The sequence below is a fragment of the Mirounga angustirostris genome, unplaced genomic scaffold, assembly GCF_029215605.1.
Source record: "Mirounga angustirostris isolate CCGP_5_RB_7025 unplaced genomic scaffold, mMirAng1.0.hap1 SCAF_6, whole genome shotgun sequence".
In the NCBI taxonomy this organism is placed as follows: domain Eukaryota; kingdom Metazoa; phylum Chordata; class Mammalia; order Carnivora; family Phocidae; genus Mirounga; species Mirounga angustirostris.
In genome coordinates, this window is record NW_026991714.1 from 91,226,065 (window position 1) to 91,253,390 (window position 27,326).

Consider the following 27,326-nt stretch of genomic DNA (forward strand, 5'->3'; position numbering starts at 1 on the left):
ATTATTATCATTAAAGATTGCTAAGCCCATTTCTCTAAGAGTTGAAAATGTCAAATATTTGGCCATTAACTATGACTACTTATTTTTAAAGAAATCTCTGCAATCTGTAGAGTAAAAGGCTATTTTTGCAGTGGTGACAGTGAAGTCCCCACATCCCAGTGGGGGCAGGGCTGGGGGAGAAATCACAGTGGTTTGAACACTCTCCATCTGATGAATTAAGAGGTGTTGCTCTTGATTTACCACCCACGGTGGGGAAACTAGGAAAAAGGGAAGTTTCATATTCAAGTCGATAGATTCCAGAGAATTCAAGTCATAAAGAATCTGAAAGTCTCCCGGAACAGTTTGAACAATCTATCGAATTTGTACTGGCACATTACTCTTTCTTTAGGCTTCATGTGACATAAAATTAGAAGGCAACCTTCAGTGCGCATGCAAGCTCACTAGGGATTCTTTAAAGGCAGAACATCGGGAATGTTGGTGTTCAAAGGGCTCTTGAGAAGCCATCTTGTCTCCTTGCCCTTCATGAGGGTCACGTGACACGAAATGCCAGAGCAAGAGGGGACTGATGATCTCATCCCAGTAGGCAACAACTTCCACCATCGGGAGAGCCTTGTAAAGCCCCTCAGGTGGCAGGGAGTTAAGCCCCAGTTTCTCTTCTGATGGGCCAGAGGACACACAGCCAGGCTCTGGGCTGGGTCAGAACCTTTTCATTTTTTGAGTCCTGATTTCTCTAGAATCGTATCAACTGAGTGCAGGGAAGGATTTTCATCACTCGGTCCACTCACCAATGAGTTCCCATACATGTCCATCAGCTCAGAGGCTTTGATTCCATCTATCTGGAGTGAGCCCTAGAATCTTTTTTTTTTAGATCTCGACCCCAGGGTGTGTGCAAGGGGGTTCGTGGGCAGTGCCAAGGAGTGAGAAGTGACTAGTGTCTCATCAGCAGTGGGATTGGAGATGAGATGTGGATGCAGCCCCAGGAAGCACAGGACTGGATGCACAGGGTTCTGGGGCTACAGTGTGCAGATCAATGAAATGTATTATGTAATGATCACATGCCTGAAACAACACTGTATACAAGGATAGCCACACATGTAAAGACATATATTGAACATGTTCTGGGACTGGATATTATGGAAGAAGGAGGGACTGAAGCTGATAATGCTTAAGCCCTCAGGGGCCTTGAGGAGCCTGGTTAACTAGAAATCTTCGCATCCAAAAATAAGGAAAAAAAAAGTGACTGGGAGGAATGAAAAAGAAAGTGTTCCAAATGAATCAATCAGAGGCTCAGCCAACTTTGGCCTTGGGGTGGTGCCGCTCTTATTCCATAGAGATGGGGTGCCCCACGGAGGGGGAAGCCTCTGGAAGAGTGCCGCACCCTCGTCTGTGCCCCCACCACCTGCCTTTTCACTCCAGCTTCTTTTTTTCTTTCACTTTCCCATGGCTCTTATTTTTAAATTTTTGTTTGTTTTATTCTTATTTTCTAGTTTTTAAATCACTGTCATGAAGCATTAAGCAGCAAGGTGGGCACTTGTTTTAAGAGGAATGAGGAAAAGCCCACATTGTTCTATGCTGTAACACACAGTGTTATCCTCTCTCAGATTTCTTACCTCGATGGTCACAGGTTCATATACCGAGTGCTTACTATACGCCAGGCGCTATGCCAAGTGTTTTACTTAAATTGTCTCATTTAATCTGCACCAAAAACTCAGTGCAAGCCATTCCTGTGTTTTAGATGACCAAAGCTTAGAGAGGTTGTGGATCTTTTCACACAAAAGTTAAGCTTAACAACAACAACAAAAATTTAAGCTGAACAGCCCCTGGGTAAATATCCACTCTAACTGGAACTACCATGAATCATCAAATCAAAGGGATGTTTCTTTTTATTAATTTGGGAGGGAATAAAAAAAGATGCCCCAACTTTGGTTGTGTCAACCTTAAAAATAAAATAGCCAGTGATTTTATTAGCAAAATGAGTTTATTCAGGAATAGCAGAGTTGCAGTTCAGCACATGCAAGCTATGAGGAACCATAGGAAGTCGGAAGAGACCAAGGAAAGGTCATCTTTTATTAGGTTTTAGGAGGAAATTGAAGAGCGTTGTTTTATTTGTTCATTTATTAAAAGATTTATTTATTTTGGGGGAGAGAGAGAGAGGGCACACAAGTGGGAGGGGCAGAGGGAGAAGGAGAGAGAATCTCAAGTAGACTCCGCACTGAGCACAGAGCCCAACTTAGGGCTTGATCTCATGACCCTGAGATCAGGACCTGAGCTAAAACCAAGAGTGGGATGCTCAACCAACTGCGTCACCCAGGTGTCCCTGAAGAGCTTTGTTTTAAACAACAATTCACTGGAGAAGAACATGAATTTAAGGTTGTGGTGGTTTCTCATTGGCTACAAGTGGGAGGTTAGTGCATTGTTGCTGGGGCAGAGAGGGATCTTCCTTGTTTTTCTTAAAAGGGGGAGATGAAATTCCTATGTTAAAAATGTCCTTCTGTCAAGATAATTCTTTCTGTTGTTTATGGAGGCTGCACCCCCTGCCTCCCTGATTCCATTTTATTTTTTATTTTTATTTATTTTTATTTTTTATTATTAGTTTCAGAGGTAGTGTTCAGTGATTCATCAGTTGCATACAGCACCCAGTGCTCATTCCATCAAGTGCCTTCCTTAATGTCTATCACCCAGTTAACCCCATCCCCCCACCCTTTCCCCTCCATCATTCCTCAGTTTGTTTCCTATGGTTAAGAGTCTCTTGTCTCTTATAGTTTGTCTCCCTCTCTGATTACGTCTTGTTTTATTTTTCCCTCCCTTTCTCTATGCTCCTCTGTTTTGTTTCTTAAATTCCACATATGAGTGAAATCATGTAATTGTCTTTCGCTGATTGACTTATTTCACTTAGCATAATACCCTCTAGTTCCATCCATGTCATTGCAAATGGCAAGACTTCATTTTTTTTTGATGGCTGAGTAATATTCCATTGTGTATACATATGTGTGTGTGTGTGTGTGTGTGTGTGTGTATCACATCTTCTTTATCCATTCATCCCAACTCCATTTTAAATGAGGTTTCCTTTATTTATTTTCACAGTGGGTGTCCAAGCAGAGAGAAGTGAATCAAGTTCTTTCCTCATTGATTGCCTGAAGAATCGAACAGTTCTGGTCTTTGCGATTGAGAATGTATTCAGACTCAAAGAATTCAAATACTCCTTCCATGGGGCCACATTTGGGTACCCCTCATTACATCTGCATTTTGCTGGATATCGAGTGACCAAGATGTTGTATTCCTAGAAATTTTAGTAAGCAACAGGAGTGATGGCTGACAAGTCACTTCATGTCTCTCACCATTGTTTCTACCACTTTCATGTCTGTGTTTCCACCCAAGAGTTACTGCTCCTAAATTATTTCCATATTTTGTACACTATAGTCTAATGATATCTAACTGGTGAGGCACCTGCACAGAAGCCCAGAGAAAAAACATGCATCTGCGTTGCTTAAGTGAAAACACCCCATTTAAAGGTGCTATCGGCACGAGAGAATTTTCAAATCCAGCCAGAGAGAATCAGCACAGCTTTTCCAGAAGCGTTGCCTTTCCAGGTCACAGTGCCTTTTCCTGCTGCATACATCACCTGCCCTTTTTTTTTTTTTTTTTAACGTAGGCTCCACGCTGGGAGCCCGATGCGGGGCTTGAACTCATGACCTTGAGGTCAAGACCTGAGCCAAAATCAAGAGTTGGACACTTAACTAACTGAGCCACCTAGGGGCCCCTACATTGCCTGCCTTCTAATTGGAAATTTAAGAGAGCAAAGTCTTCCTCTGAAAATAAATTAAGTCATGAGAGATGGAGTTATGTCAGAACTTAGCCTTTGGAAGAAAGAGACGACATCTGTATCTCAGAATGCTTAGTGCAACCTCTATAGCTTTCGTCAGTCATCTTTCTGGTTTTTTTCTTTCTTTTTTTAAGTTGTCCTTAGCTTTTCCCCCCCCTCTTTGTTGCACTGCTTCTTCCTTACTTACACACAATCTAACCCAAACACATTCTCCTTGGCTAACTTTTAACTCTGTATTTTTTATGCACTGGTCACATTCTATTAGAAAAGAGGAGCTATTGCTACTTGTCCACTTGTATCCAATTAGGGTATTTGATTAAAGAAATACCCAATTTAAGAAAAAGCCTGGCAAATCTTTAGTTTGCAGAAGAGCATTCATTTCCGAAATGCTGCGCTCATAAAATAAGTTTCCAAACTCAGGATTCATTTCATTTTTTCCTCTGACTAGTAGAAGTGAATGTCACAGTGATGAAATTCAACTGATATACCATACAATGGAAGCAAGTGTGAAAAAATTTCTTAGAAACATTGGAGTCTTGTTTTTGAGTGTCCATAAAGAAAATACTTGAGTTACCTTGAAACCAGTAGGATTTAAGGTTCCTATAATGCCAGTGCAGGGTTATTGAAATCTTTGATGATTTGCCAGGCATTGCTCTGGGAGAAATTTAGACCAGTGCTTGCTACAGGTAAGACTCCACCGGTATGCATTATGTAAGCGGTGCCATGATCTGGACCACCCACCTCTGAAAGGTGTGGGAAGGTGTTGGAAATCTCACGGTCTTTTCTCTGCAGTTATTTTGTATAGTTGTCAACCCCGTTCCATGGAGTTATAGGGAATATGCCACTCAGAGGAGTGCCCAGGTGAGATCTGCTTGGAGACCCTTCTTCCCCCTGAGTTCGGGTAAACAGTATGCTACCTAGAAGTTCAGAAATTGCAGATTTTCCCAAAATCCTTCTTAGATCTGCTTCTAAAGAAAAGGTTGACTTCATGAGCCCACGATGCAACCTTTCACTTCATTGCTGGCAGAATTGTCCAAAACCAAGATTATAAGAAGTTCTTTAGGCTACAGACACCATTTCTGTTTTTTCCAATGTTCTACCATATGTAGTGACATAACTGTATTATCCAAGAGCAAAAAGCCAGATCCCTCCTGTATATGGTGGCACTGGAAACTCTGCTGGCCGAACCAAAAACAGAGATGACAGTCATTGAAGCTGCCTTGTTATGGAAGCATACATAGCCCCCATGACCCAGCACCTTTACGGTTTTGTTAGTTTTCAGAAAAAGCTATTTAAGTCACACACATGATATTTTGGTAGTCCTTAAAAAAAAAAAAAAAAAAAAAAGAGGCATTTTATAGCTAAACAATTTTATTGGCTTTTTGTGAAATAAAAAACACGAAACAAACCACCATGGTTAAAGGCCATAATCAGCATCAACCAAATGAACCAGCCACTTGGTTACAGTAGCTGATAACAAACACTAGTGGATATTATTGCTTATACCCCAGGTTCATTTATATGTCCATTATGTTTTGGCAAGATTACAATCACATGGGAACTTTGGTTGTATAAATTCAACTCTGACCACTCACTAAAAACTCAACTTCTACCATTTTATGATGGGATATATGTCAATTCTTCCTGAGTCTTGACATTTATCCTCTCATTTTGTCTCCTTTCTCCTTCTGCTAATGATTTACAACCCTATTGACCAAAACTTAAAGTAGATGCATTTACAACCATCCATTTCTACTCTACTGCCCTCTCCTTTGTCATGAGAGGGTGAGGCATTCCTGGGCCTCTCCAAACTCTTGGATCTGGTGTGTATCCACCGCCAGTAATAAATGTCCATCTGTAATCTGGGTAGATTTTCAAATGCATATGGTTGTCAACATTGGGGTTTGGACTCAACTGTCTCTTTTCCAACTTCCGAAAGCTAGGAAAAAAAATCAACAGCCTTTAGCATCAGTAAGTTGACCTCCCGACAAAATAAGCCCCCGCCGCCACCATGCCACATCCCACGGCAGGTATGGCGCTGGGGCCTTAAAATGCTCCGTATGAGTGCTGTAACATTTTAATGTACAGAGAAGCAAGGACTGACTGCCTCTCCAAAGCTCCCCTGCTCAATACCTTCTGTTTTAACACTGAAAACTCAGAATGACAAAGGGTCAGGACTAACTCACAATAGCACCATTTCCTAGACTCTTGGAATAAGATTCCTGTCTGCGTTGGAGAATGCAGGGACCCCAGACGACCCAGCCTCCAGCTTTGCACCTTCACAGGCCCTGCTGACCTTCAGCAGGGGTGGGCGGTCTGCCTCAGCCTACTCCTACAGCGGCCTGAATTTTCCCTGGGAAGAGTTAAAAATGCGTGTCTTACAAAGTGAAGTTGGCTGCAGGTGAGAGACCTGAGGAAGCCTGTTTCCGTGGGTGAGATGTGACGAGCCTGCAGATGATGGGACAAAGGCTGGGGATCCCTTCCCTTGCCCATCTCAGTTCAAGTCTTTGAAGAATCTGCACGCAGAAGCATGGCAAGATCGAGGAACACGGAGAGACACAAACCCTCACACAGCCACCCAAACACCAATGCTCTTACGGTATCTCTTGGGTTCAGGTCCAGCGGTGGGTTTGCCCTGGATAATGCTGGGATTGAATAAGCCCTTCTAATGATTATAAAGATTATCCTTTTGAATCTGGACATTTTAAACAACAGAAGACTTGGTATCACTGTATTTTACATGGCACATATAACCATATAATTACTAGCATTTACACGGCAAATATTGTAAATACACATTCTTGGAGTTGACTTGGTAATTATACCACTGTTATTCGGCAGAACAAAGATTAAACACTCTCTAACTTGCACTTGGGGGAATTTCGTTCCAACCCTGTACTTCACAACCAAAGGATAACCCTCTAATTATGCAATAATGCCTGGTGGTCATGTGGGCCAAGAGCATCACAGGGCGATTTCATGGTTAATTTGCGGCCTGTAAAATAAAGTAATACATAGTATTTTCATTTCAACAAAATACAAGAGACCATATAAAAATATTTTCTAATTTGGGACTTTGAAACATGAAAGCTGGATTTTTTTTTCCCTTGGTATAAAAAGAAACAAAGTAACGGACTAAAGTTTATTAAGCCTTCTAACAAAAAATATACATATAAGTTTAAGGAATGCAGTGAGCATCAACTTCCCTTTTTTGTCCAGGCTCATTGATGGGGAGCTTGTGCTTTGATCCCGACAAAGATAAATGCACAACAGTGGAGGAAGATCAGTGCCTGAAACCTGAACTACGACTTATCTCTAATAATAAGACTAATTTTACAGTAGTGCTTTTAAAAGTGGTGTGTCAGATGACTGATTTTTGTCTCTTCCCCCTCAGGCAACTGCTGGAGACGAATTCCAGAAGCACCACTTTCGTCTTGAGTGATGTTTATTTAGTGCAATATCTTCCTTCTCGCGTTCCCTTTTCACACGCTGGTAGTGGTCTTCTTCCTTCAGATACCACACAGGGGGCCAGCGGTGCCGCTCAAAGTATTCCTGGTTGTCTGGTGAAGGAAAGGTGCAGATGATGAGACCCGCTGTGTTTGTCGAGAGCTTCTGTATTCTAGGTTCTGTGCCCCGTGCTTCTCGTATATGCTCCCTTCTACATCCTCCCAACAACCCGGTGTGTGGGGCTTAGGGATCAGGGGTACGACCATTTGCAGACTGGGACACTCAGGTTTCGAGAGTTAGAATCACTTGCCTGAAGCAGCTGGGCACGGAGAACCTGAACCCAGGACCACTTGGTTTCCGAGCGGAAGCCTGCTCCTCGGCATGCCTCCCTAGACAAGGGTGAGCCCACCCCCTCCGCATGCTCTGCGGCAGGGAACCCCGGATCCCGCTCCACGCAAATCTCCCAAGCATGAAGTCCTTCAAAGAGGATTCCTGCTCCACAATTCCTTGCGTCGTGTCACGGGCATGTGACCACCAGCCAATCACAAGGACTTCCCCCGGAGCTGCCTGGGGCCTGTACACCTGCTCAAGGGCACAGAGGGTCCACGCTGCAGTCAGAGCCTGTGAGAACCGGACTGATGGGAACCTGTGTTCTCACCTGCGGATTTCGATTTGATCTCCTTGCGGAACTTGGAACACACGCTGTTGTAGTTGGTGCAGATGTGGTGCAAACACCAGGCGGCCAACTGGTGGGCGTTGTGGAACTACAGGGAAGTGACCAAAAAGGGGGTCAGACTCTACTTTCTAAAGTGGGGCCACAGAGAAATCGTCAGCCACCGTAGGGGTGACAGAGATGATAAAGGGCCCGCGTGACTGATTCGGCAAACCTCTTGTTTTGACTACAGTGTTTTGACTTTGGCTATGGTGCCAACGCCAGCCCAATATAGCGCTTGGCATACCCCTTCCTTACCCCTGTGACAGGTGCACCAAAAATAATCACCGTATCAGATCAGGAGCTGAAAGCACCCCTCTCCACCCAGCCTCCCCTGCCACTGGCCCGCTAGTGACTCATGACTGTGGCCTCTGGAAGGTGCCAGCCAGCAGCAAAGCAGCAACACGGACTCTGGTTAAGGAAGCCTCAGCCACGGAGCACTCCGTGTCGCAGGTCAGAGCTCGCCTTGCTGGGGCCAAAGATCTGAAAAAGGAGACTGAGGAATGTGTACCTGTCCTTTGGTTACATAAGAAGAGCGGGTGGTGTGGGCAGGGTGGCAGGGACCCGACACTCCACAACGACTCCTTTCTGAGCAGATGCTCGGGGGGAGGGAGCAGCTGAGGTAGCTGTGACCAAAACAGACTTGGTGCTCAAAATGCCACAGTCACCTCCCCATTCCTCCCCAAGTTTGGCAAGTCTCCCCCACCCCACACTTTGTCCGTGTCCTTGGCTATCCATTCAGTTTGTGGGTCTTGAGGTTTCTTTGATCAGGCGAAACCCTGAAACCCTACAGGGTGCTCACTCGGGGGCCCACATCTCTGCCATGAACGAAAGGCCCATATAAAAGCTGATGTCCCCAGAAAATAACTCAAGAAACTCTGAGAGTTGCAAACCCAACATTATAGACCATTTTTGCTGGTGCTTCCAACTTCTCTTGAGATCAGATTTCTTTCTGAAAGTAAGACTCGGGCACCGGTGAGCTGGAGTTGGCTTGGATCTGCCCAAGAGCGTCAACGGTGCACATTTCTTCCCTACTCTGAGGTCAGCAATTTCACGTTGTTAAAATTGGTCAGGCGGAGGTGTTTATATCCTGGACGTTGGAAAATGCAACAGATCGGGTGCCACCTGTCCACATGCTGATGGTTAAATAAACCCAGCATGCCACGAGGCAAGGGTCTCGTGAATGAGCTATGGTACAGGAGGCTCCAGCCTAAACTCTTCCTGCCGAGGCTCGTCAGGGCGGGGACCCAGAGCAAAGAGACACAACTGCAAATCACTATATCAAGTAGACTGGCCCTACATGCAATGCTGGGTCATTACATTTTTCTCCAGGAGGAGTACTTACTGGAGAGAGCACAAGTCATAAACTGTGCCCCGGACCTGGTTCGAGAGACCTCAAACTCCAAGTATGGACAACCCATTTTGATGGGACCTTGCTGAGCCTACTGCAACAGATGCCTGTTCTGGGTTTTCACTGTAACCTCTGTGAGGCTGTTTTTCATGCTGGATTTTAATAACGTGGGCTTCTGTCTATTTCTCTGTCTATGATTGCCCCGAGGGCAGAGAATCTGCCATTTATATCCATGTGTCCTTTTGTCTGGGGCAGTGCCCGATGTGTGTGGAGAAAACCACAAATACTCGTTGCGTAAGTCCAAACCAGGAGGCTGCTGTGAAGTCTGATTCTGCCTTTTCCCCTTTTGAATGCAAACCGTTCCTGTGCAACTTGACCTGCTACTTGCCTCCCTCCTCTCCCCGAAACCACCTCCTCTCCCTTGATTGAGAAAGAGCCATTCAAATCACCTGACCTAAGGCTTAGTAAACCTCGGCCCTAACAGAGAGGGAACAGAAAACGGAACCCAATGGGCTGAAGAAAGGACCGAAGAATGTCTTCTTCATTCCCTCAGAATGAAACTCAGTGTCAGTAAACTCAGTGTCAGTCAGTCTATGCCAGGGACGAAGCATCCCACACGTGCAACAGGGTTCTACTCTTCACTGCTCGTTCTTGAACATTCTCTCCCACTTGATTCTCAAAATAATCTGTAAGGTTGATAGGATGTGAATTATCATCCCCATTCATTACGGATAAGGAAACAGAGGCAGAGTTTAGGTTTGTGCCTTGAGTAAGTCATTCGGGACAAAGCTGAAGCCGGATCTCGGGGCCTCTCTGGAAGAGTGCAAGTGTGTACAGGGATTATGGAATCACAATATTGCTATTAACAAATACTGATTCTGGAAAACCCCAGGAAAGCTGCAGTGAGAGGTGGGGCATTACAGGGCTTCATGGAGTTCTAGAAACCGTCTGATCTTGGCCAATATGTGTCCAAGAATTCAAACAAGGAGAGACAGAACCTTCCCCTATCATGCCCCAAATTGTTCTCCCACATGTGAAGCTGGTGCCTCGGGGGACAATAGGGCTGGCGTGGGGTAGGGTCCGTGTTGTTTTCTCAAACGAAGCCCAGCAGGGGGAATGGTGCATGAAACGTGAAACTCTCAGATCTTCTCAGTGTACACAGGGCCCTCTGTGACTCAGTGGTGACATCTTTATTTAGACAGATGCAACAGCGGAATGTTTGATCAGCATTAAATGAACTGGTTGAACACACTTAAAAGGTGAAAGGCAAATTGTTACAAACCTGGGCCAATTCCAAATACGAGAGCACTTCCCCGTCAATGCCCACACCACTCATCGCGGCCTTGGTCAGCTCCTGGACAGCATACTGCTCTGGGGAAGAGAGAGAACGGGAGTAAGTTGAACCATGCCCTTGCAAGCCAGACATCTCACTTAGAGAGTCTGGTCCGGGACCACCTAAGAGGAAAGGAATATGGGACACAGCTCTGGCAGTCATCCGAACTGAACTCAGGGCCCACTGTGATGGTTGGTCTTCCAGCATGGGGAGTTCTGGTCTCTGGCCATTGCACCAATGACTCTGGGACACTTGTTTGCACTTCTGAAATAGCTGGAGTCCTCCAGACCTTCACTGTCCAGTATGGTGACTACTGGCCACGTGAGCCGACTGAAACTTAAATTGAAATGAAATAAAATTAAAAATTCACACCCTCAGCCACACTAGTCACACCAAAGTGCTCAACAGCTACACATGTATTGGGCAACACAGACACAGGACATTTCCATCACTGCAGACAGTTCTATTGGATAGTGCTGCTCTGGATAGTCCAGTGCCTTCCTAGAATCCTCTAGACTCTCTAGTATCTTCCTGTTTGACAGCTTCCCCGCTCATATCACTCCAATTCTCAATAATCTCTGAAAGTGGAAGGACTGAGTAACAGGAATGAATCCATATGGGGAATTAAAAATGTGAATGCAGATGTCTTTCTCAACAGCTGCAGATGGGTAACATATTGTTCAGCTGTTAGATTCTAACGACTGGGGGGGAACCTTCAACTGGAAGTTAACAAGAATCTAGCTGGGAGAGCCAATTCTTCCTGGGAGCTGTGCCCAGGGCTTCTAAGTTGAATCTAAATTGTGATTCTGAGATGGAGTGGTCTCCTGCCTCTGCTCGGGCCGTCCCCTGCCTTTGGGACTGACGCGTGTGGTACAATCTAGGCCCACACTCCTAGCTCCCTGAGGTCGAGGTACTCTTTTCATCTCCAGCATTGCGTCTGTTCTTCTAATCCAGTAAACTGTCCCAACCCTGCTTACCCTCTGTTCTATGCACTTGGTAGTCAACATGCCTCCATGTGGTCAATACGATATCTAGATGGGGATGGTTTCTTTGGCACAATCTTCATCAGTTGGATGGACAAAGAACTATTTGGAACTACATTTTCCAAAGAAGTCATCAGGCTTTTTGATTTTAGTTAACAGCAACATTTCTTGATACTCATTTAACACGTCGGCTCGCGACACATTCTTACCCCAGAAACTGATTTTTAAAAACTATGTTCTGAACACTCTATACTTAACCCAACAGTATAAATGATTACAGGGATCATCTTAGGCAGCTACATATTTAATCCTAGCAGTAACAGTAGCATTTAATAACAAAAGGAAACAGGCTTAGAAGTCTGCAGTTCACACCAGAACCTCTCTTTGATTCAGTTCCTTTCACGGAGAGGTCAGTCCCAAGTTTTCGTCACTGTACTTCATATTTAAGCAAAAATGGCACTAGTTTAAGATTAATCACAAACCTTGTTCGACAGATTTGGTTCCAAATTGTTTTTGACCACATTAAAAAAAAATCAAATTCATCCTCAAAGGATACCTACTTGTAAACACTGAATAGTCAAACAGATCAGAACCTATACTTTTGAAAAAAGGAACTGCCCACTGCAGCCTCCTAGGGTTAACATTTAAAAAGCAGGGCACTCTTGTGGACCTGTGACTTCAGGGTTGTTGGTTAAAAATGGTTTTTAAAAAAACAGCAGTGCTTCAACAATCTCTTTCTATCTTTTTATCCAGTGGGGGCAGAAGTAAGGCAAGGAGAGGACTTGGGTCTCCAGCTGGCTGAGTATAGCAGAAACGTGAAGTCCAGAGAAATACATTTTATTCCAAAGACACCTGCCAGAAAGTGAAGTGCAGATATGACCAGTTGGTTTGTTCAAACATTCATTTTCACTCACTTCCTGATTCAACAGGTATTTATTGGGAAGCTAATAGGCTCAGGCACTTTGCTGTGTGCTGGGGACAGTAGGCCAGTGTACAAAGCTGTCACTATTTCTGCTCTCATGGCTCACAGGGGTCAGCTAATGTAGTGACAAACACCCAGACTGCTAACTGACCCTTCTCGTGAATGAAGCTGAAGGTTTACATTTAGGAAACATGTATGTGAATAATACACGTATCCTATTTAGACCTGCTTCAGCCTAACAACTGAACAAATCCAGAAATGATTTTGGGAAGTGAAGCCAAGTCCCCCTTCCTTCTTTCTCCCAAAATGCTCTTGACAATGTCAGAACATTTTCTAAAATAGCTTTAAAAAAACCACTTACATAATGCTTACTAGGTGCCAGACACTGTTCTGAGAACTTTATATATATCTTAACTCCTTAATCTTTGTAACAACTCTACGGGAGAATAACATGATCCCCATGCTAAAGAGAGAGAGAGCAGACACAGGGTGGTGAAGTGTGAAGTCATCTAGCCAGTAAATGGTGGAGTCAGGATCTGAACCCGAGCAGTCTGGCTCTGCAGCCTATGTTCTTCACCACGGCCTCCTACTGCTCTTTCTTAAAGACTGTGTCTGAGCACACATCAGGGGAATAATATGGACACAATAGTTTTATTTCCAATCCCACGGTCCACAAATGAGGCAGAGTGCACAGAGCATGGGTCTCAAGGGCAGGGATCATGCATCACTCATCTTGATAATTGTGTCCCCCTACAGGGTCTACCACAAAGTAGGTGCCTAAGAAATATCTGTGGAGCTGAATTGGGCTGTCTGATACATTTGATCTACTTATTATCACCCTGCACAAGACAGTCCTATACTGGGTGATAAAAATTTAATTTTTATTCCCTGGAAATGTTATTTTTGCTTAAATGTGATTTTGATAAATTTGACAGTCAGACCCTGCATGATCCTGAGTCATCAGACTTACCTGCAAGTGCAACCAAGTGTGGCAGGCAAAATCTGTTTGCCAAGGCAATTAATTCCAGTGGGTCCAGGTCCAAATTAGGTGACAACTGCTTGGTATAAAGATAATCCAATACCGCTTGCATTGACATCTTGTTTATGTTCGGGAGATATACCTGAAACGTTATTTGAAAAGCTAAGTTCTGCCGAAGAAAGCAGTGGGTGCATTTCCAGGCTATACTGGTTATAAATACCCCAACCGTACAATTTGATATTGGCAAGTCTGGGATACCTGCTTTGAGGCCGCGTGTAGAAGTCATTCGCTATTTATCGCTTCAAACATAACAGTTTGATTTGTAGATGACAAAGGAGTGGGGCTGCCTGACAAAGCCTGATTTGGAATTTTTAAATGGCTATTTGGACTTATAAATCAGACAAATGGTCTGTAATATGGACTCTCCTCACCAAGTACCTTCTAATACTCTATTGTGGGGAAAGAAATCTCCCAGCAACATGACAGGTGTGGGGGGGTAGTGCAAACCGCACTGTTGCTGACACACGATAGAGCCCCGCTCTCTAAGATGTCAAAACAGAGGATGAGCAACCACCCTAGTTGCCGCAGTGACTGGAGTGATTCCAACATTCTACCAATATATGCAAACACGGTATACACACTTCATTATTTTTCCTGTGGCACCACCACACAGATTCAAAATTATTGGAACATTATCAGGTTATCAGTAGATTCAGAGAATCCAGAGACGTCCTTACCTGGGACATGTGGGGAACAGCTGGTTGGGTCTGGTAAACTCTCCTTTGTAGGAATCACTTAATCTCGAGACCTCCTGAGCACCTGCAGTTCTTGCCAATATTGATACCTGCTAGAGTTTGCTAGAGAGCCAGGGCCGGGATCAGTGAGGATGTACATGGCGCAGAAGCACACAGTCAAACTAACCCCACAGGATGGGCCCTGGTTTAGGACAGAACAGCACAATTGCCTTTGACTCCAGGCATGATGATGGTGATAAAAATTAACCTTAATGGGAGGCCTCCTTCACACGTGGTGCTGTGCTAAGCTTCCCACACACAGTATCTAATCTGATCCTTATATTCTCCCTAGGAGGAAAAAACTATTATTTTTGCCATTTTACAGGTAAGGAAACTGAGGTTCACGGAGGTTAGTAGTCCCCTATCCAAGGTCACGGAGTTAGTAAGTGACTGGGATTTGAACCTAGGGAGTACAATTCTATGCTCAGAACCGCTGTGCAGTACAAGAAACCCTTCATGGCAAGGAAGCTGAGGTTTGGGTCACAGTACAATTAAGCACCATATTTCACTAACAGTTCTTTTTTTTTTTCTTTTTTAAAGATTTTATTTATTTATTTGAGAGAGAGAGAATGAGAGACAGAGAGCAGGAGAGGGAGGAGGGTCAGAGGGAGAAGCAGACTCCCTGCCGAGCAGGGAACCTGATGCGGGACTCGATCCCGGGACTCCAGGATCATGACCTGAGCCGAAGGCAGCCGCTTAAACAACTGAGCCACCCAGTGAATGGCGCCCCATTCACTAACAGTTCTTAAGCGTTAGATTTCTAAGTTCAAAAGGATGAACAGTTATTAACTGCCTATTTCTGGTACTTAATAGACCTCTATACACCATATAAAGATACAATATATGATTATATCTCTATTACACATGATTACATCTGCATTATATATCGAATCTTTCCCTTTATGTATATATTACCACCGCAATCGACATGGGGCTCATGGCCAATGCGTTCTGGTGTCGTGGTTCCAGATTCACTTAAGCGATAGCAACCTGTATCATCCTCCTGCACAGCCACCAGCCACCTCAGACCGAATATCCTGGCAGACAGAACTTTCTGCTACTGTATCAAAGGGAAGGCCCCCCCAGACCTTCCCAGAAATAGTAAGAAAATTATACACCCACCCCCTTTCAGACATAGTCGATGAGAACAATTATGATCTGGTAAATAAGCTGCATGGGTTATTACCATCAAGGATTTGACAAGTTTAGAGTTTCTTTAGAGTTTCTAGCACAGCCTCGACAAGAGATACAACTTGGCACGTAGAAACTGTTACTGATGTTATTTGAAAATAAAGAAGCCACTGTATTGTAATTAATTGTTGTTCCAGTGAATCTAACATCAGTTAGACTTGTGTATATGCTTACACACATACATGTTGACACATACATGCATTTATCTTATACAGATCAAGTCTGGATTCGCACAGTTTTCTAGATAATTGAAGTTGTGAAACTTAAAATTTGGGCCATTTTGATAGTGAAAGTATATACATTTTACAAAGTTCTAAGTGCTATAAAGAATTAGTGATCATAAATGTAAACAGTGCCAGAGCTTTCTGTGAAGCCCTGTTCTCAGCTACGGGGATACCTGCTGTTTCGGAAAATAGTGGCTTGGAGGACAAGGAAAGAGGCTGGTACAGGCCCAGGGGTTTGTCACTAAAATGAGTGTGACCTCTGCCAAATCATTCACCCTCTCTGATCCTCGGTGTCCTCATGAGTTATCTGGGCGTTATTTGGAAGAGATGATACCTACAGCTTTTTCTTCTTCACTGAGACTCTGGATTTTGAAGATATTTGGATTACCTTAGCATTTTTTGGTAAGAGTGTGTTCTAAGTCACGACAAAATGAACTTCCTAAGTGAAAAGAAATTATTTCTGGCAGCAGGAGATGACAGATTCCTGTAAGCAGCCCTGCCCCAATACTTCCAATGTCTTTGGCGTGTTCTGACATTTGTAATCATCCATGACCTGCTTTTTCCTTCTTGCATAACACGATGCTAACAGTTTTTTGAAGCGATGGCTTTGTTGGGCAAAGAATGCTTGGGACCCTTAGAGCGAATGAGAATAAACTAAAAGCACCTTTGGAACCTGCACCTTTTTTTTTTTTCTTCATTTTTTTTTTTAAAGACCATTTCTGTGATTTTAATGTTTATGTAGAACAATGGAGAGGTCATTTCATAGAACTTTTAAAAATAATATAAAGCTACATAAGAGATGGAATTAGGAATTTTGCATCCTACCTGCTGGATGTACCTTAAAAAAAAAAAAGTCAGCAAAGAGAATATAATGCTATCCTAAAAAACGTCCCATAGTCCAGTTTCGTTGGTTTAAAATTTTAATTGTGAAAATCAGCTCAGACTATTAGGCTTATAATTAGAGACGGTCTCATAGAGAATGAGAAAGTATTCCAGATCCAGAGCATTGCTTACTGCAAGCCAGGCATGCATTTTTAATGAACCACTTGCTGAGTACCTCTAGGGAGAGAATTATGCTTACTGCTACATTAAAGGTAATGAGAAAAATAGAAGTAAAATACAATGTCTTCTTAAATATTAAGTGACAAAAAATTTTAAAGTAACATCAATGTATATTTTCTTCCTTTCTGGATATGCATGAGAATTCTATTAATGCAAAAAAATAAAAAGACTGAATTTTGAGGGGGAAGTCAGATTTTCACAGGACAATAAAGAGTTAATGGGTGCCCTAGAAAAGGACAGATCCCAAGTGCCAAAACAGGCCTGCATCAGTCATGGAATATTTGCTGAGCGTTTAACTGATGTTCCTCCCTCCCCATGATCCCTCTAACCACACTTTGCGAGGGCTTTCAGGGGACAAAGATTTTTAATCCTTCATGGAAAGAATTAAACAAGAATCCTCCAGGACAATAGTCACCAATATTTCTTGAGCTTCCGTATGTTCCAAGCACCGAATTCTATGTTTATACATGTGTTCTCCTGACTTATCTGCCCTTTGAAGACGGTTTTCTTGTTATCCCCCATTTTACAGAGGAGGACACAGGTTAGGAGAGGGTCGGTCGCTTGCTCAAGGTCAAGCTGAGACTAGAGTTTATCACGACATAACCATTACAGTCTACAGGGGAAATCAAGGGAAGGGGCAGGCAGGGGCACACGTGTCAACAGCTCATGGCATTCTCAACACACTGACTAAAGGGATCCGGCACGGACCCTCGGTTGCTTGGGTCCATGGTCTCTGTCTTCTAAGTTGGGTAGAACGTATCCATACCTCTTAGCCTCAGCTGCCATGTTAATGACCTAGTCTTTCTAGGAGGTCGTGCTACCCAGGGGGCCCCTCCAGGAGAGGCTGTTCCCCATGTACGTGTGCATTCACACTGTCTGCCAAGTTTTTGTTTTGGTCACCTCTCCTGCACATTTTAATCTGGAGCTGATTACGGTCCATTCTGGGAAGGGATAAAGGGGATTAGCATTTGTGAGGTCAGCTCTGACAGTGTCCCTTTGTGCCTGGGTTCCTGACCTTGATCAACTTCTCTGCTGTGTTAATAGCAGGTGCTCGGCCACACAATCAGCACACATTTCAGTGAGCTGGAAAAATAAGGGAAGCCAGCCCCCAGGCCCTTTATCTCTGGGGATGACTGAAGTGGGTGAAATGCCCTTTGGATGAAGTTTTGTCAGTTGGTGGCTTCCCCAGATTTTTTTGGAAGTAAGAGTGAAAGAGTATTAACCCTACCAACATCACAATAAGACTAACGGCAGCTACGTTTACTTAATGCTCCTGGGGTGATTTGCAAGGTCTGACTTTTGTACCCCACTACCACACTGTGGGTTATCATCATGCTTTCCAGACAGGGAGACTGGAGCTCAGAAAGGGGGTCGCTTGCCCAAGGCCACACAGCTTGTAAGTGGAGGAGTTGGGATTCGAGCCCCACATCCTTCACTGGGCGGCCTCCACGACGCTGCTGCTATCTCAGGGACGCGGCTCTGAAACCCCTTTGGTGGCACGGGAAAGACTTGGTTAGTTACAGCTGAGGACCTCCGGATTCAGAAAGGCTGCGAGACACCAAAAGAGGTCATCAGGATAATTCTGACACTTTTTGCCCACACAGCAGACAGCCTTTTGCTGGGGGTTGGTTTAGGAGCAGTGGCAGTTTGTTCTGGAAGCAGGAGGTGGCCCAGGGACCTCCTCCGCCCCAGCCCTCCGGGCTTCTGATTCTGCAGCCCTACTCGGGGATGCAAATGCAGGCTCCTGGGTCACAATGGGAGTGCTCAGATTTCTGCGGTGAGAGCCCCTCACCGCTATTGTTTTCTTCATTTCTTTTTAAAGTGTGGAGAGAGATGCTGAGATATGCAAAACAAGCCTCTTGGGACAATAAACTTGATGGGGTGTCCCCGTGTTTTTTAAAAAAAGATGGTTAAAAAATACTTTCAAAACTCAATAAAAACACTTGCTCTTCTAAAGTTAGATGTGCTTGAGTGGAATTTTCCTTTCTTTTCCAATCGAGTTTGTAAAAAGATGAACGGGTAGGGCCTTCAACATACTGCTTGCTCTGCTCTAAGACTATCCTTCTCCTGGAGATAGGGCCGGTGCCCGAGAAGTGACTCAGTGGCCTCCGCGAGACCGAAGGGAGGCGTGTTCAGAGGAGGGACCATTTGCTCCGTTGCCATCTCCGTCCAGTGAACAGACCCTCGGAGAAGGCAAGTCCAGCCGAGGCTCGGGGAGTGCCGCAGCTCCAGGAGACCGTCCAGGGCATCCCCCATGCCCTGGGGCGTCCCTCACGGGGCAGATGAGAAGACTGAGGCCCAAGGGGGTGGCTTCTTAAGGCCTGCCCTCTGGTCAGGGTCTCAGCTGAGCCCAGGTCGGGGATGACTGAGGAAGCTTTTCACTGCCTTAAACTTCTGCAAGACAGACTCTGCCCCTATTGGATGTGATTTTGCCAGTGTCTTGCTTGGGGACATTTGTTAAAAAGTAGAGCCAATCACGTTTTACAAATGAAAGCAGTGAGCAACAGACACCAGCTCCTCCTAACTGCAAAATTAAGAAGAGGGTGACCTGACCCTCAAACACTGCCTAAGGAACTGGTTCAGGGAAGCAGTTAAATAACTGAAGTCGTCTGGTTACTTAAACACATGCCCATTCACAGAGATACCACTTGGGCTTTTCAGAAGGCACATACCTCACTGTTGGCGCTTTCCACAAACGAGCCCCCAAACATGGCGGCCATCCACCTGCAGCTACAGATCAGCAACGGTTTGTGGGCGCTGATGGCTCCATCATCCAACCTAAACGTCACATCTGCCCAGGGATTGAAGAAACATAACCGTGAGCCAGCTTTGCTGAGAGTTCTGCCCATATTCGTCCACCTACATCTCCTACTCTCTCTTCCATAGCTTTACTTAGTGATTATGTATCAACCTCCACCTTTGGAACACCCAATTCCTTCTATGTCATTCGAGGATTGGGGGTAAACATTTAAAATTGTACAAAAGCTCACAACACAAATTCTCTGAACCATATAGTACCATAAAGGAGAGGAATATGTTTTCCTCCTTACTATGAAAAATTTCAAAATAATAGAACAGTGGAAGAAATAGTACATTGTTAACATTCTGCCATGTTTGCTTTAGCTATATATGTGTGTGTGTGTATAGATAGTGAATATGTGTGTATATGTATACACTTTTTTAACAGATAGCATGACACTTCGAACTACTTTATCAAGAATTTTCTAAAAATAAGAACATTCCTCTAGATAATCATATCATTATCACACCTAAGAAAATGAGCAACGATTCCCTAATCTCATCCATTATCTAGTTCATATTCAAAAATTTCCAATTATCTCTAAATTGTATTTATAGTTTGTTTTTTTTTTTTTAAAGACAATCCACTTGAAACTCCACATTGTATTTGGTCACTATGCCTTTGCATTAAGGGGTGGGCGATTCAATTCATTTCACTTAAGGTCCATTGTTTAATTTACTGCAGGTTTGTAACATTGCTTTTCATTAACTTTCAAGATGGCTTCTATTTCATGATGGTCAATGTTTCAGGTAAAGATTATTTATAAGCTTTAAAATTAATGAACAGACTCAGTAATCAATGACTAAATGTATAGTACTAAATGTGTATCATCATGACAGGCATTATGAAAGATAAAGACAAAACAGAAGTGTCCACATAAATAAAAGTCAGAAAGTCACATTTTTGCAATGAAATACACACACACACACACACACAGAGGGCAATTTCAGAATTCAATAGAAGTGTGTGCAAGCAAATATGTGAGGACACTGTGGCAGCAGAAGGCATGGTCATCAAGGACAAAGAAGAGGTGAGGAAAATATAGAGCAGGGTAAAGGAGTGTGAGAAAGAAAAGAGAGGAGGTGGGCAGACGAGGCACTCCTGACGGGAACGCAGACGGCTCCATCACCTCAAGGATTTCAGGGCCAAAGGGTCAGTGGGGAGTAGACTTGGTCAGGGAAAGGACCCTGAAGGGGAATCATGAGCATCAAGCTGACTGGCTCTGGCTCAGGCTCAGGCTCAGGGGTAATGTGACTTACCTTCGAGAAGCACTGTGATACCATGCTGCTTTAGAGGGAAGCTTGCGTACAAATCCTGCCTGTATATCCTGGGGCGAGTTACCTAACCTCTTTGTCCCTCAGTTTCCCAATCTGCAAAATGGAATAATCTTTAGCCCTTAAGTCTGATAAGTCTGATAAGAATGAAATAGATGGATACATGCAACTAGAAGGGTACATGAAAAAAATAAGCATTTATAACATGTTAGTGATGGTTAGTCTCTCCCTTACTCGTGTATAGCTAATGTTTAATAAAACACAACCAAAGGGATCGATGACTTTATCGTTGGACCTACTCACCTGAGAATGTCCCTTTGCTGAGACACTCTTTTATCCGATTGGCCTTCCTGACATGAAAAGCTTTTGTAATCTCCTGGTTCATGAAGGCTTCCTTGTTCATGATGTTTTCCACCATCATCCTCAAATCAAACATCTCCAGAACCTCTGCAATCTGAGCCAGGCCCACCAAGTCCTTTTCCTTTTCATCCAGTTGTCCCGTGTACAGAAACTGGAGCAGGGTCCGGAAAGGGCCTGGCTGGACGGAGGAGTCCATCCTGACCACGGTGATGGGGCCCACCCGCTTTGAAACGGGATTGACTTGCATCTCCTTGTGCATGCCAACGAACCCCTTGCTCCAGCCTGACAAAGTCTGCGTCTCTGGAATCGAGCTCTCGGCTTCCATCCCCGGACCCTCCTGTTGGGACAGGTTTTGGCTCGAGGACTTCCACTGATTGGTCTGAGGGGTCCTTGGGGTGCCTTCCTCCCTCTCCTCGTCTGGGTCAAGGCTCCATGCCCGCCCCTGGAAATCCCTGCTCTGCTTCTCTTTCTCACCAGCTCCTTCACTCCCATTTGGGGTTTCTTCACATTCCATTAAAAAAAGATCATAAAATTTGGAAGAGGAGGTAGCGAGGTAAATTCGATGTGCAAAGATGTGCTCCTGGTCCTGAAGGACAAACAGGACGTCGGCACACAGAGGATTGTCCAGTAAACAGGCAGCTTCGCTCGTCCCCGTGGAGGGACATTCTGGAACTTTGATGACTGGTGGAGGGGCTTTTGGAGGTAGGAATGGTGCCTGAAGTAAAGGTTTCTGAACTTTCTTTAGGTGGGATTTCCAGAACTGCAGGTGTCTGCGAGAAATCAGCGCTGCTCGGATTGCATTGTCAAACACGTCCTTGATGCCGAATTGGTCAAAGACGCTCGTCTCATAGTACGGTATGCCGAGTTCCTTCGCAACCTCTCGGCCTTTTTCGGGGGGCAGAATATCCCCTCTCTTTATGGGCCTAGAATGGAGGATTTAAAAGTTATAATCGGCCTCATTTTAGGAAAAAAATGGTAATGAGGGCCTATCAAAGCACCTAATAGAACTGTATCTTTAAAGTCCTATGCAGGATTTTTTTTTTTTTTTAAGATTTTTATTTATTTATTTGAGAGAGAGAGAGTATGAGCGGGGTGGGGAAGAGCAGAGGTCGAGGGAGAAGCAGACTCCCCGCTGAGCAAGGAGCCCGATGCGGGGCTTCATCCCAGAGCCCTGGGATCATGACCTGAGCCGAAGGTGGATGCTTAACCGACTGAGCCACCCAGGCACCCCCCTATGCAGGCTTTTAATAAGGCTCTTGAAAAATCTATCAACCTCAAGTCTTCCAACCTTAAGCCTGCAGGAAAAAAAAAAAAATGCTTTCAGTAGTAACTACAGTAACTGAAGTATCAGCCTTATTTACTAGCTATATGATCCTGGGCAAGTTACTTAAACTCTTCAAGCCTCAGTTTTCCCATCAGTAAAATAGGAATAATAATAGTAAATACCTACATTTTAAAGGACTCCTGAGAAGTTGAAATGAGAGACTACGCTAGCCCACAGGAAGTGCCTGACAAATAGCAGCCATCACCCCATCGTCACCGTCATCTTTGTCACCGGCACCTTATGCTTACATTTTGCTTTACAACCTTACAAAGAATCCATATGCTTTTTCTCATTTGAGCCTCACCATAACCCTGCGGGTGTGATTTTCATCCACCTTCTGAAGAAACAGAGGCAGCGAGCTTAAAGGGTTTGCCTCAGGTCACATTCGAAAGTTGCCAAGAGACCTCTGCCAAGCAATTAGAACCCCGTAGTTCTAGACTGGTTAAATGGTTCACATCCAATGGCCCATTAAGTTCCTTCCATCAAGTCTGTGAGCCTTCTTTCATGTCTAACTGCTTCTCTTCTCTTCCACGTCTGCAGTCACACTGTCATCCTCTTTTGCTTGGACTGGTGCATTAGCCTCTTGCCTGTCCTCAGACTCTCCACATTTTAGGCCACAGTGCTCACTGCTGCAGGAAAAATCCTTACATAACAGAAGTATGACTTGCAGCTGTAATTCTTTTTCAAGATCTCCTCTGGTTCCACAAAGCTCATGGAACAAAGGCTATGCCCTTTAGGCTGGCACACAAGGCCCATTACAAGCTAATCAAACCCAGGTAGGCCAAACCTTTGGAAGCAGTATAAGCAGAATAGTGCCGTGACTATGGCATAACACGGTAAATGGGCAAGATGTGATTTGTTGTTCTACTCTTCACAAACACACTCTTGATTCTGAGACATAATGTTAGGAATGGATCTTCCTCAATAAATATTTGGCTTTCAGAATCAAAGGTAATGTGCTTGACAGGTGCTGGTCTTAGGAGAAATACAACACTGGTTAGAAATTGGATTTGAAGACCTGGATGGAATGCAAGGAAAAATGGTAGGGTGTTGTGAAGGTGGAAGGGGGTGCAGGGAAGAAGGCTTAACTTCAAGGTCGGCTCCTCTGGGCATTTTGTGCTCCTGGTTCCTGGGACTGACTTGAAAATCACTAGCTGGTGACACTCTTCAAGGCTTAGTTCAAATACTGCCTCCTTCATGAAATCTCAGAGCTACTCTACAGAGGGGACTGTCCCCTCTCCATCCTCTAGCACCCGTAACTCTCCTCTAGTCCTCCACGTCCGTGGTTGTGAGGCCTGATTGTCTTAGCCGATTCTTTCCCACAGAAAGTTCTGGATGCCAGGGGCAGTCTCTTTCACCGTAAGGTGTGGCTTCTAATGAGCAATGCCTAGTCCACGCATTTAACAGAAGGACTGTGAAAGCCTAACATGAACCGTTTTCAGAAAATTAATCTGAAATGCACCAAGAACATCAGAAATTGTCTAAAGAAAGCACCATTTGCTTTTGCTGTGAGAGTATAAAAAGCTGCCTATACAAAATTTCTGTAATAAGCCTATTAGGCAAACATCAAAGGAAGGTATTAATATCACCATTTTTGGGAAAACTATGCTCTTAGACACAAAATATATATAAAATTATTTTTTCTGAAGGGAATATGGAGGGGGCACGGGTTTTTAAAAACTCTTATTTCCCCCTAAAACTGGTATTCCACATTTTATACAGAGTCAAACAAATCCTCTTTCAGGTTGATTTTTAAGCTTGTGACACTTTAAAAATATAACTACTAGAGACATTTAAAAAACAGTGTTGCTGTTTTGCAACTATAGGTCCATATGATTTTTAAAAACTAGACACTGCCTTTTTGGGAATGAAATATTCTCAGACATTGGACTGAGGAAAATGAGAAGACTAAAAACACTCGGATGTGTGTATCTGTATGAACCTGATATTCCCGGGGCCAGGAACTGTGGCTAATCCCTCTGCACGTACATGAACTTTACTATAATAATCATAATTTCAAGAATGACATTATTATGAGTAGCTAATGATTTGTTTAATGTTTTACAAATTTCAAGACACTTTTATTCACACCATGTCACAGTTGGAGAACTCACTTCCAACAATGGCCAACCATTTTACAAAAATGGGTTCCTTACCTACGAGGGGATGGTGAGCCTGAGAGGGTCAGGATTAACAAGCTAACTTAAAGCACATGGCTGATTGATGGAGTCCCAGGACCACTGAGGAGCGCAACCCTAGCCTACAGAGTCATCTGTTACCTCTAAATTTTAATTTGGCCAGCACAGCAAATCACCGAGTCCCTTGGCTTACCTCGCTAAAGGGCGTCTGGCTCGATTAACAGCTTCGAGATCAGCATAGCGGAGGTCTAGCTGGCAGCCAACCAGAACAACAGGTGTGCGGGGGCAAAAGTGCTTGATTTCTTGATACCACATGGTTTTCACATGATTTAAGGAATTGGGATTAGCGATAGAAAAACAGAGGACCACAACATCAGACCTAAAAGGAAATCACAAAAGAAGCTGTATTGCCTTATCACTTTTTTTCTTTGATCATTATGGTCCCCCCCACCCCATCCATCTAAGGCCATATCATGTCACAATAAAACAAAACAGAACAAAACAAAACCATGGATATTAAAATACATCTCGGAGTCATGCAAACAGCTTGAGAAGCCCCCACATTCCAGTACCAACACAGCCTGAGTTTATTCTCATACCACACTGCAGAACGCCTATGTATCGAAGTTTCTCATGATGTTATTTTACAATACTGATGATTACCCACACTTGATTCAGTCCTGGAACCACAACATGCGGAACTATTTCTGTTTGTCACAAGAAATAGTTTCAAGATAAAATAAAACAATAAAAACTACCTTTTACCAGTTTAAACGTAAAGGCGATGATGACTCAACCCAATGAGATAAAGCAAACAGTTTAAACATTACTGAAAACATAATAGGTATTTGCTGTCCGGGGTCAGCAAATACACAGAAGGATTTCTGCCCTTCTTCCCACTTAAACACACATGTAGGGAGCACAACCACTTATCTGTTTCTGAAAAGAAAATGTCCTGAATTTTCAGGGATTTTGACTCTTTACTAGGGATATGGCAAGACGGTCGTGTTTAACAGAAAGCCAGCAAGACTTAGGTGGATGACTAATAAGAGAATGTCGGAAGCATATTTCTCAAATGTTATATGTGACACACGGCAGGTAAGTGGGGAAAGGAAAAAAGTACTTTATAGTCAATTTTGACATAAGGATCTTCTATTTTTATATAATAACTTACCATTCTAGAAGCCAAAGAACAGTTTTACAAAACAGTTGTTCAATTATGGTGTTTGACAGCTGCTAAAAGGTATCTTTAATAAGAATTATAAACCAATCATTCTAGGTTAAAATATGCTGAATGGTGACTTTGAAAACATTGAGGCAGAAGAATATAAAATAGGAAAAATTATGCCCAAGCATTCAAGACTATCTTGCAGCTAAATTCAGAAATAAACTCTTACAATTTTATTAGATGCTAATTTATTGCCTTTACTGTTTATGTAATGAGAAGAATCAAGTCGATGAATCAAAACACCTTCTTTTTAAATCATTAATGAGCTTTCCCCCCTACATATCAATGAAGACAAACAAATATATCTGGGCAACCATAAAATTTCTAAAAATAATCATTTGCAATGCAGAAAACTGCAGGGTGCTTATATTAAATGTAATTCACAAGTTGAATCTTTAAATTTATATCCCAGAAAAACTGCACCAGTCCACAGCACATACAGGGGAAAATCCTGAGATTAAAATATTTACAAATTATAAAAGAGGACCTAGGACTCAAAGTAGATGAATGTATTAATCTGCATGTATAGAATGTCCTTGAAATAGATATTATCAGAGATTCATAGACACTGGAAAATATATTATGTGTAAAAATATGTATAAGTATATAAATGAAAGGGAAGCATGTCTTGTCTTCAGGATTCTGATTTAGTTAGTGGAATATTCTGTGCACAGCCTTACTTCTAATCAGCATAAATAACGGTATCCAGGAAAGCTAAGAATGCTTTGAATTTTACATTTTTTAGGAGCTGAGTTTTCTATTATTCATAATCCTATTTATATAGGATATCTGATGCAGCTCCGCTCTAAGCTTCATCCCGGTCGTAAAACAAAGCCACCATGAATTTTGGCACAGTGAGATTAACATGGCAATCTGTGAGGTTCAATATTATAGAGAAAGAATTGAGGAAATGGATCCAGTACCTAAATGTAGACTAGTATGTATATGCCTAAAATTGTTCTAATTGGTGCCCATTTCCATATTGAAGCACATGGCTATGAAGGAAATATTCTCAGGGCTTAATTTATATGACAGACATGTAGCTGAATGTCAATTCTGTTATCTAATTTTATGATACAGCATGTGAGGTTTTGAAATCAGAGCTGGCTCTGTTGCCAAGGTTACCGGGATAACACTCATGCCACTGAACACATACTAGTTACTATTCAGTTGACCTGTAAACAAGTACAGACAGGACCTTGGGGGTTGGAAAAAATGGCATCTCTTGATGATAGTAGCATAATGCCAACACACAATACAGGTCCGGAGGGCCCAACCTCTAACTGTGTCGCATCAATATCTCAATGCATGAAATGCTTTTGGAAAGCTAGGAAAAGAATTCAATGTTCTGTAAATATTTTGCCTCAAAAGGATGACAGTT

The 27,326-nt window shown here is 43.4% G+C and overlaps 2 protein-coding genes across 13 annotated transcripts in view; one reads left to right on the top strand and one right to left on the bottom strand.

Moving 5' to 3' along the window:
- CDK1 (cyclin dependent kinase 1) overlaps positions 1-14,325 on the top strand; it is a 97,674-nt gene extending 83,349 nt beyond the window's left edge. For both annotated transcript variants that reach the window (XM_064594674.1, XM_054508170.2), the window contains one exon: positions 3,085-14,325. Coding sequence is in view for 1 of the 2 variants with exons in the window: in XM_054508170.2 (XP_054364145.1) it covers positions 3,085-3,138 (54 nt within the window). In the remaining variant the exon portion in view is untranslated. The remainder of the gene's footprint in view (positions 1-3,084) is intronic.
- Positions 5,177-27,326, bottom strand: part of RHOBTB1 (Rho related BTB domain containing 1) — a 120,227-nt gene continuing 98,077 nt past the window's right edge. For 10 of the 11 annotated variants that reach the window (XM_045877902.3, XM_064594669.1, XM_045877901.3 and 7 more), the window contains 7 exons: positions 24,911-25,096; positions 21,199-22,178; positions 19,494-19,612; positions 13,542-13,692; positions 10,616-10,704; positions 7,929-8,034; positions 5,177-7,383 (listed from right to left, as the gene is read on the bottom strand). In XM_045877902.3, the coding sequence (XP_045733858.1) occupies positions 7,214-7,383; positions 7,929-8,034; positions 10,616-10,704; positions 13,542-13,692; positions 19,494-19,612; positions 21,199-22,178; positions 24,911-25,096 (1,801 nt within the window). In that variant the 3' untranslated portion in view covers positions 5,177-7,213. Of the gene's footprint in view, positions 7,384-7,928; positions 8,035-10,615; positions 10,705-12,171; positions 12,502-13,541; positions 13,693-19,493; positions 19,613-21,198; positions 22,179-24,910; positions 25,097-27,326 lie in introns of those variants that run through there. The other variant, XM_064594670.1, reaches the window with a different exon arrangement.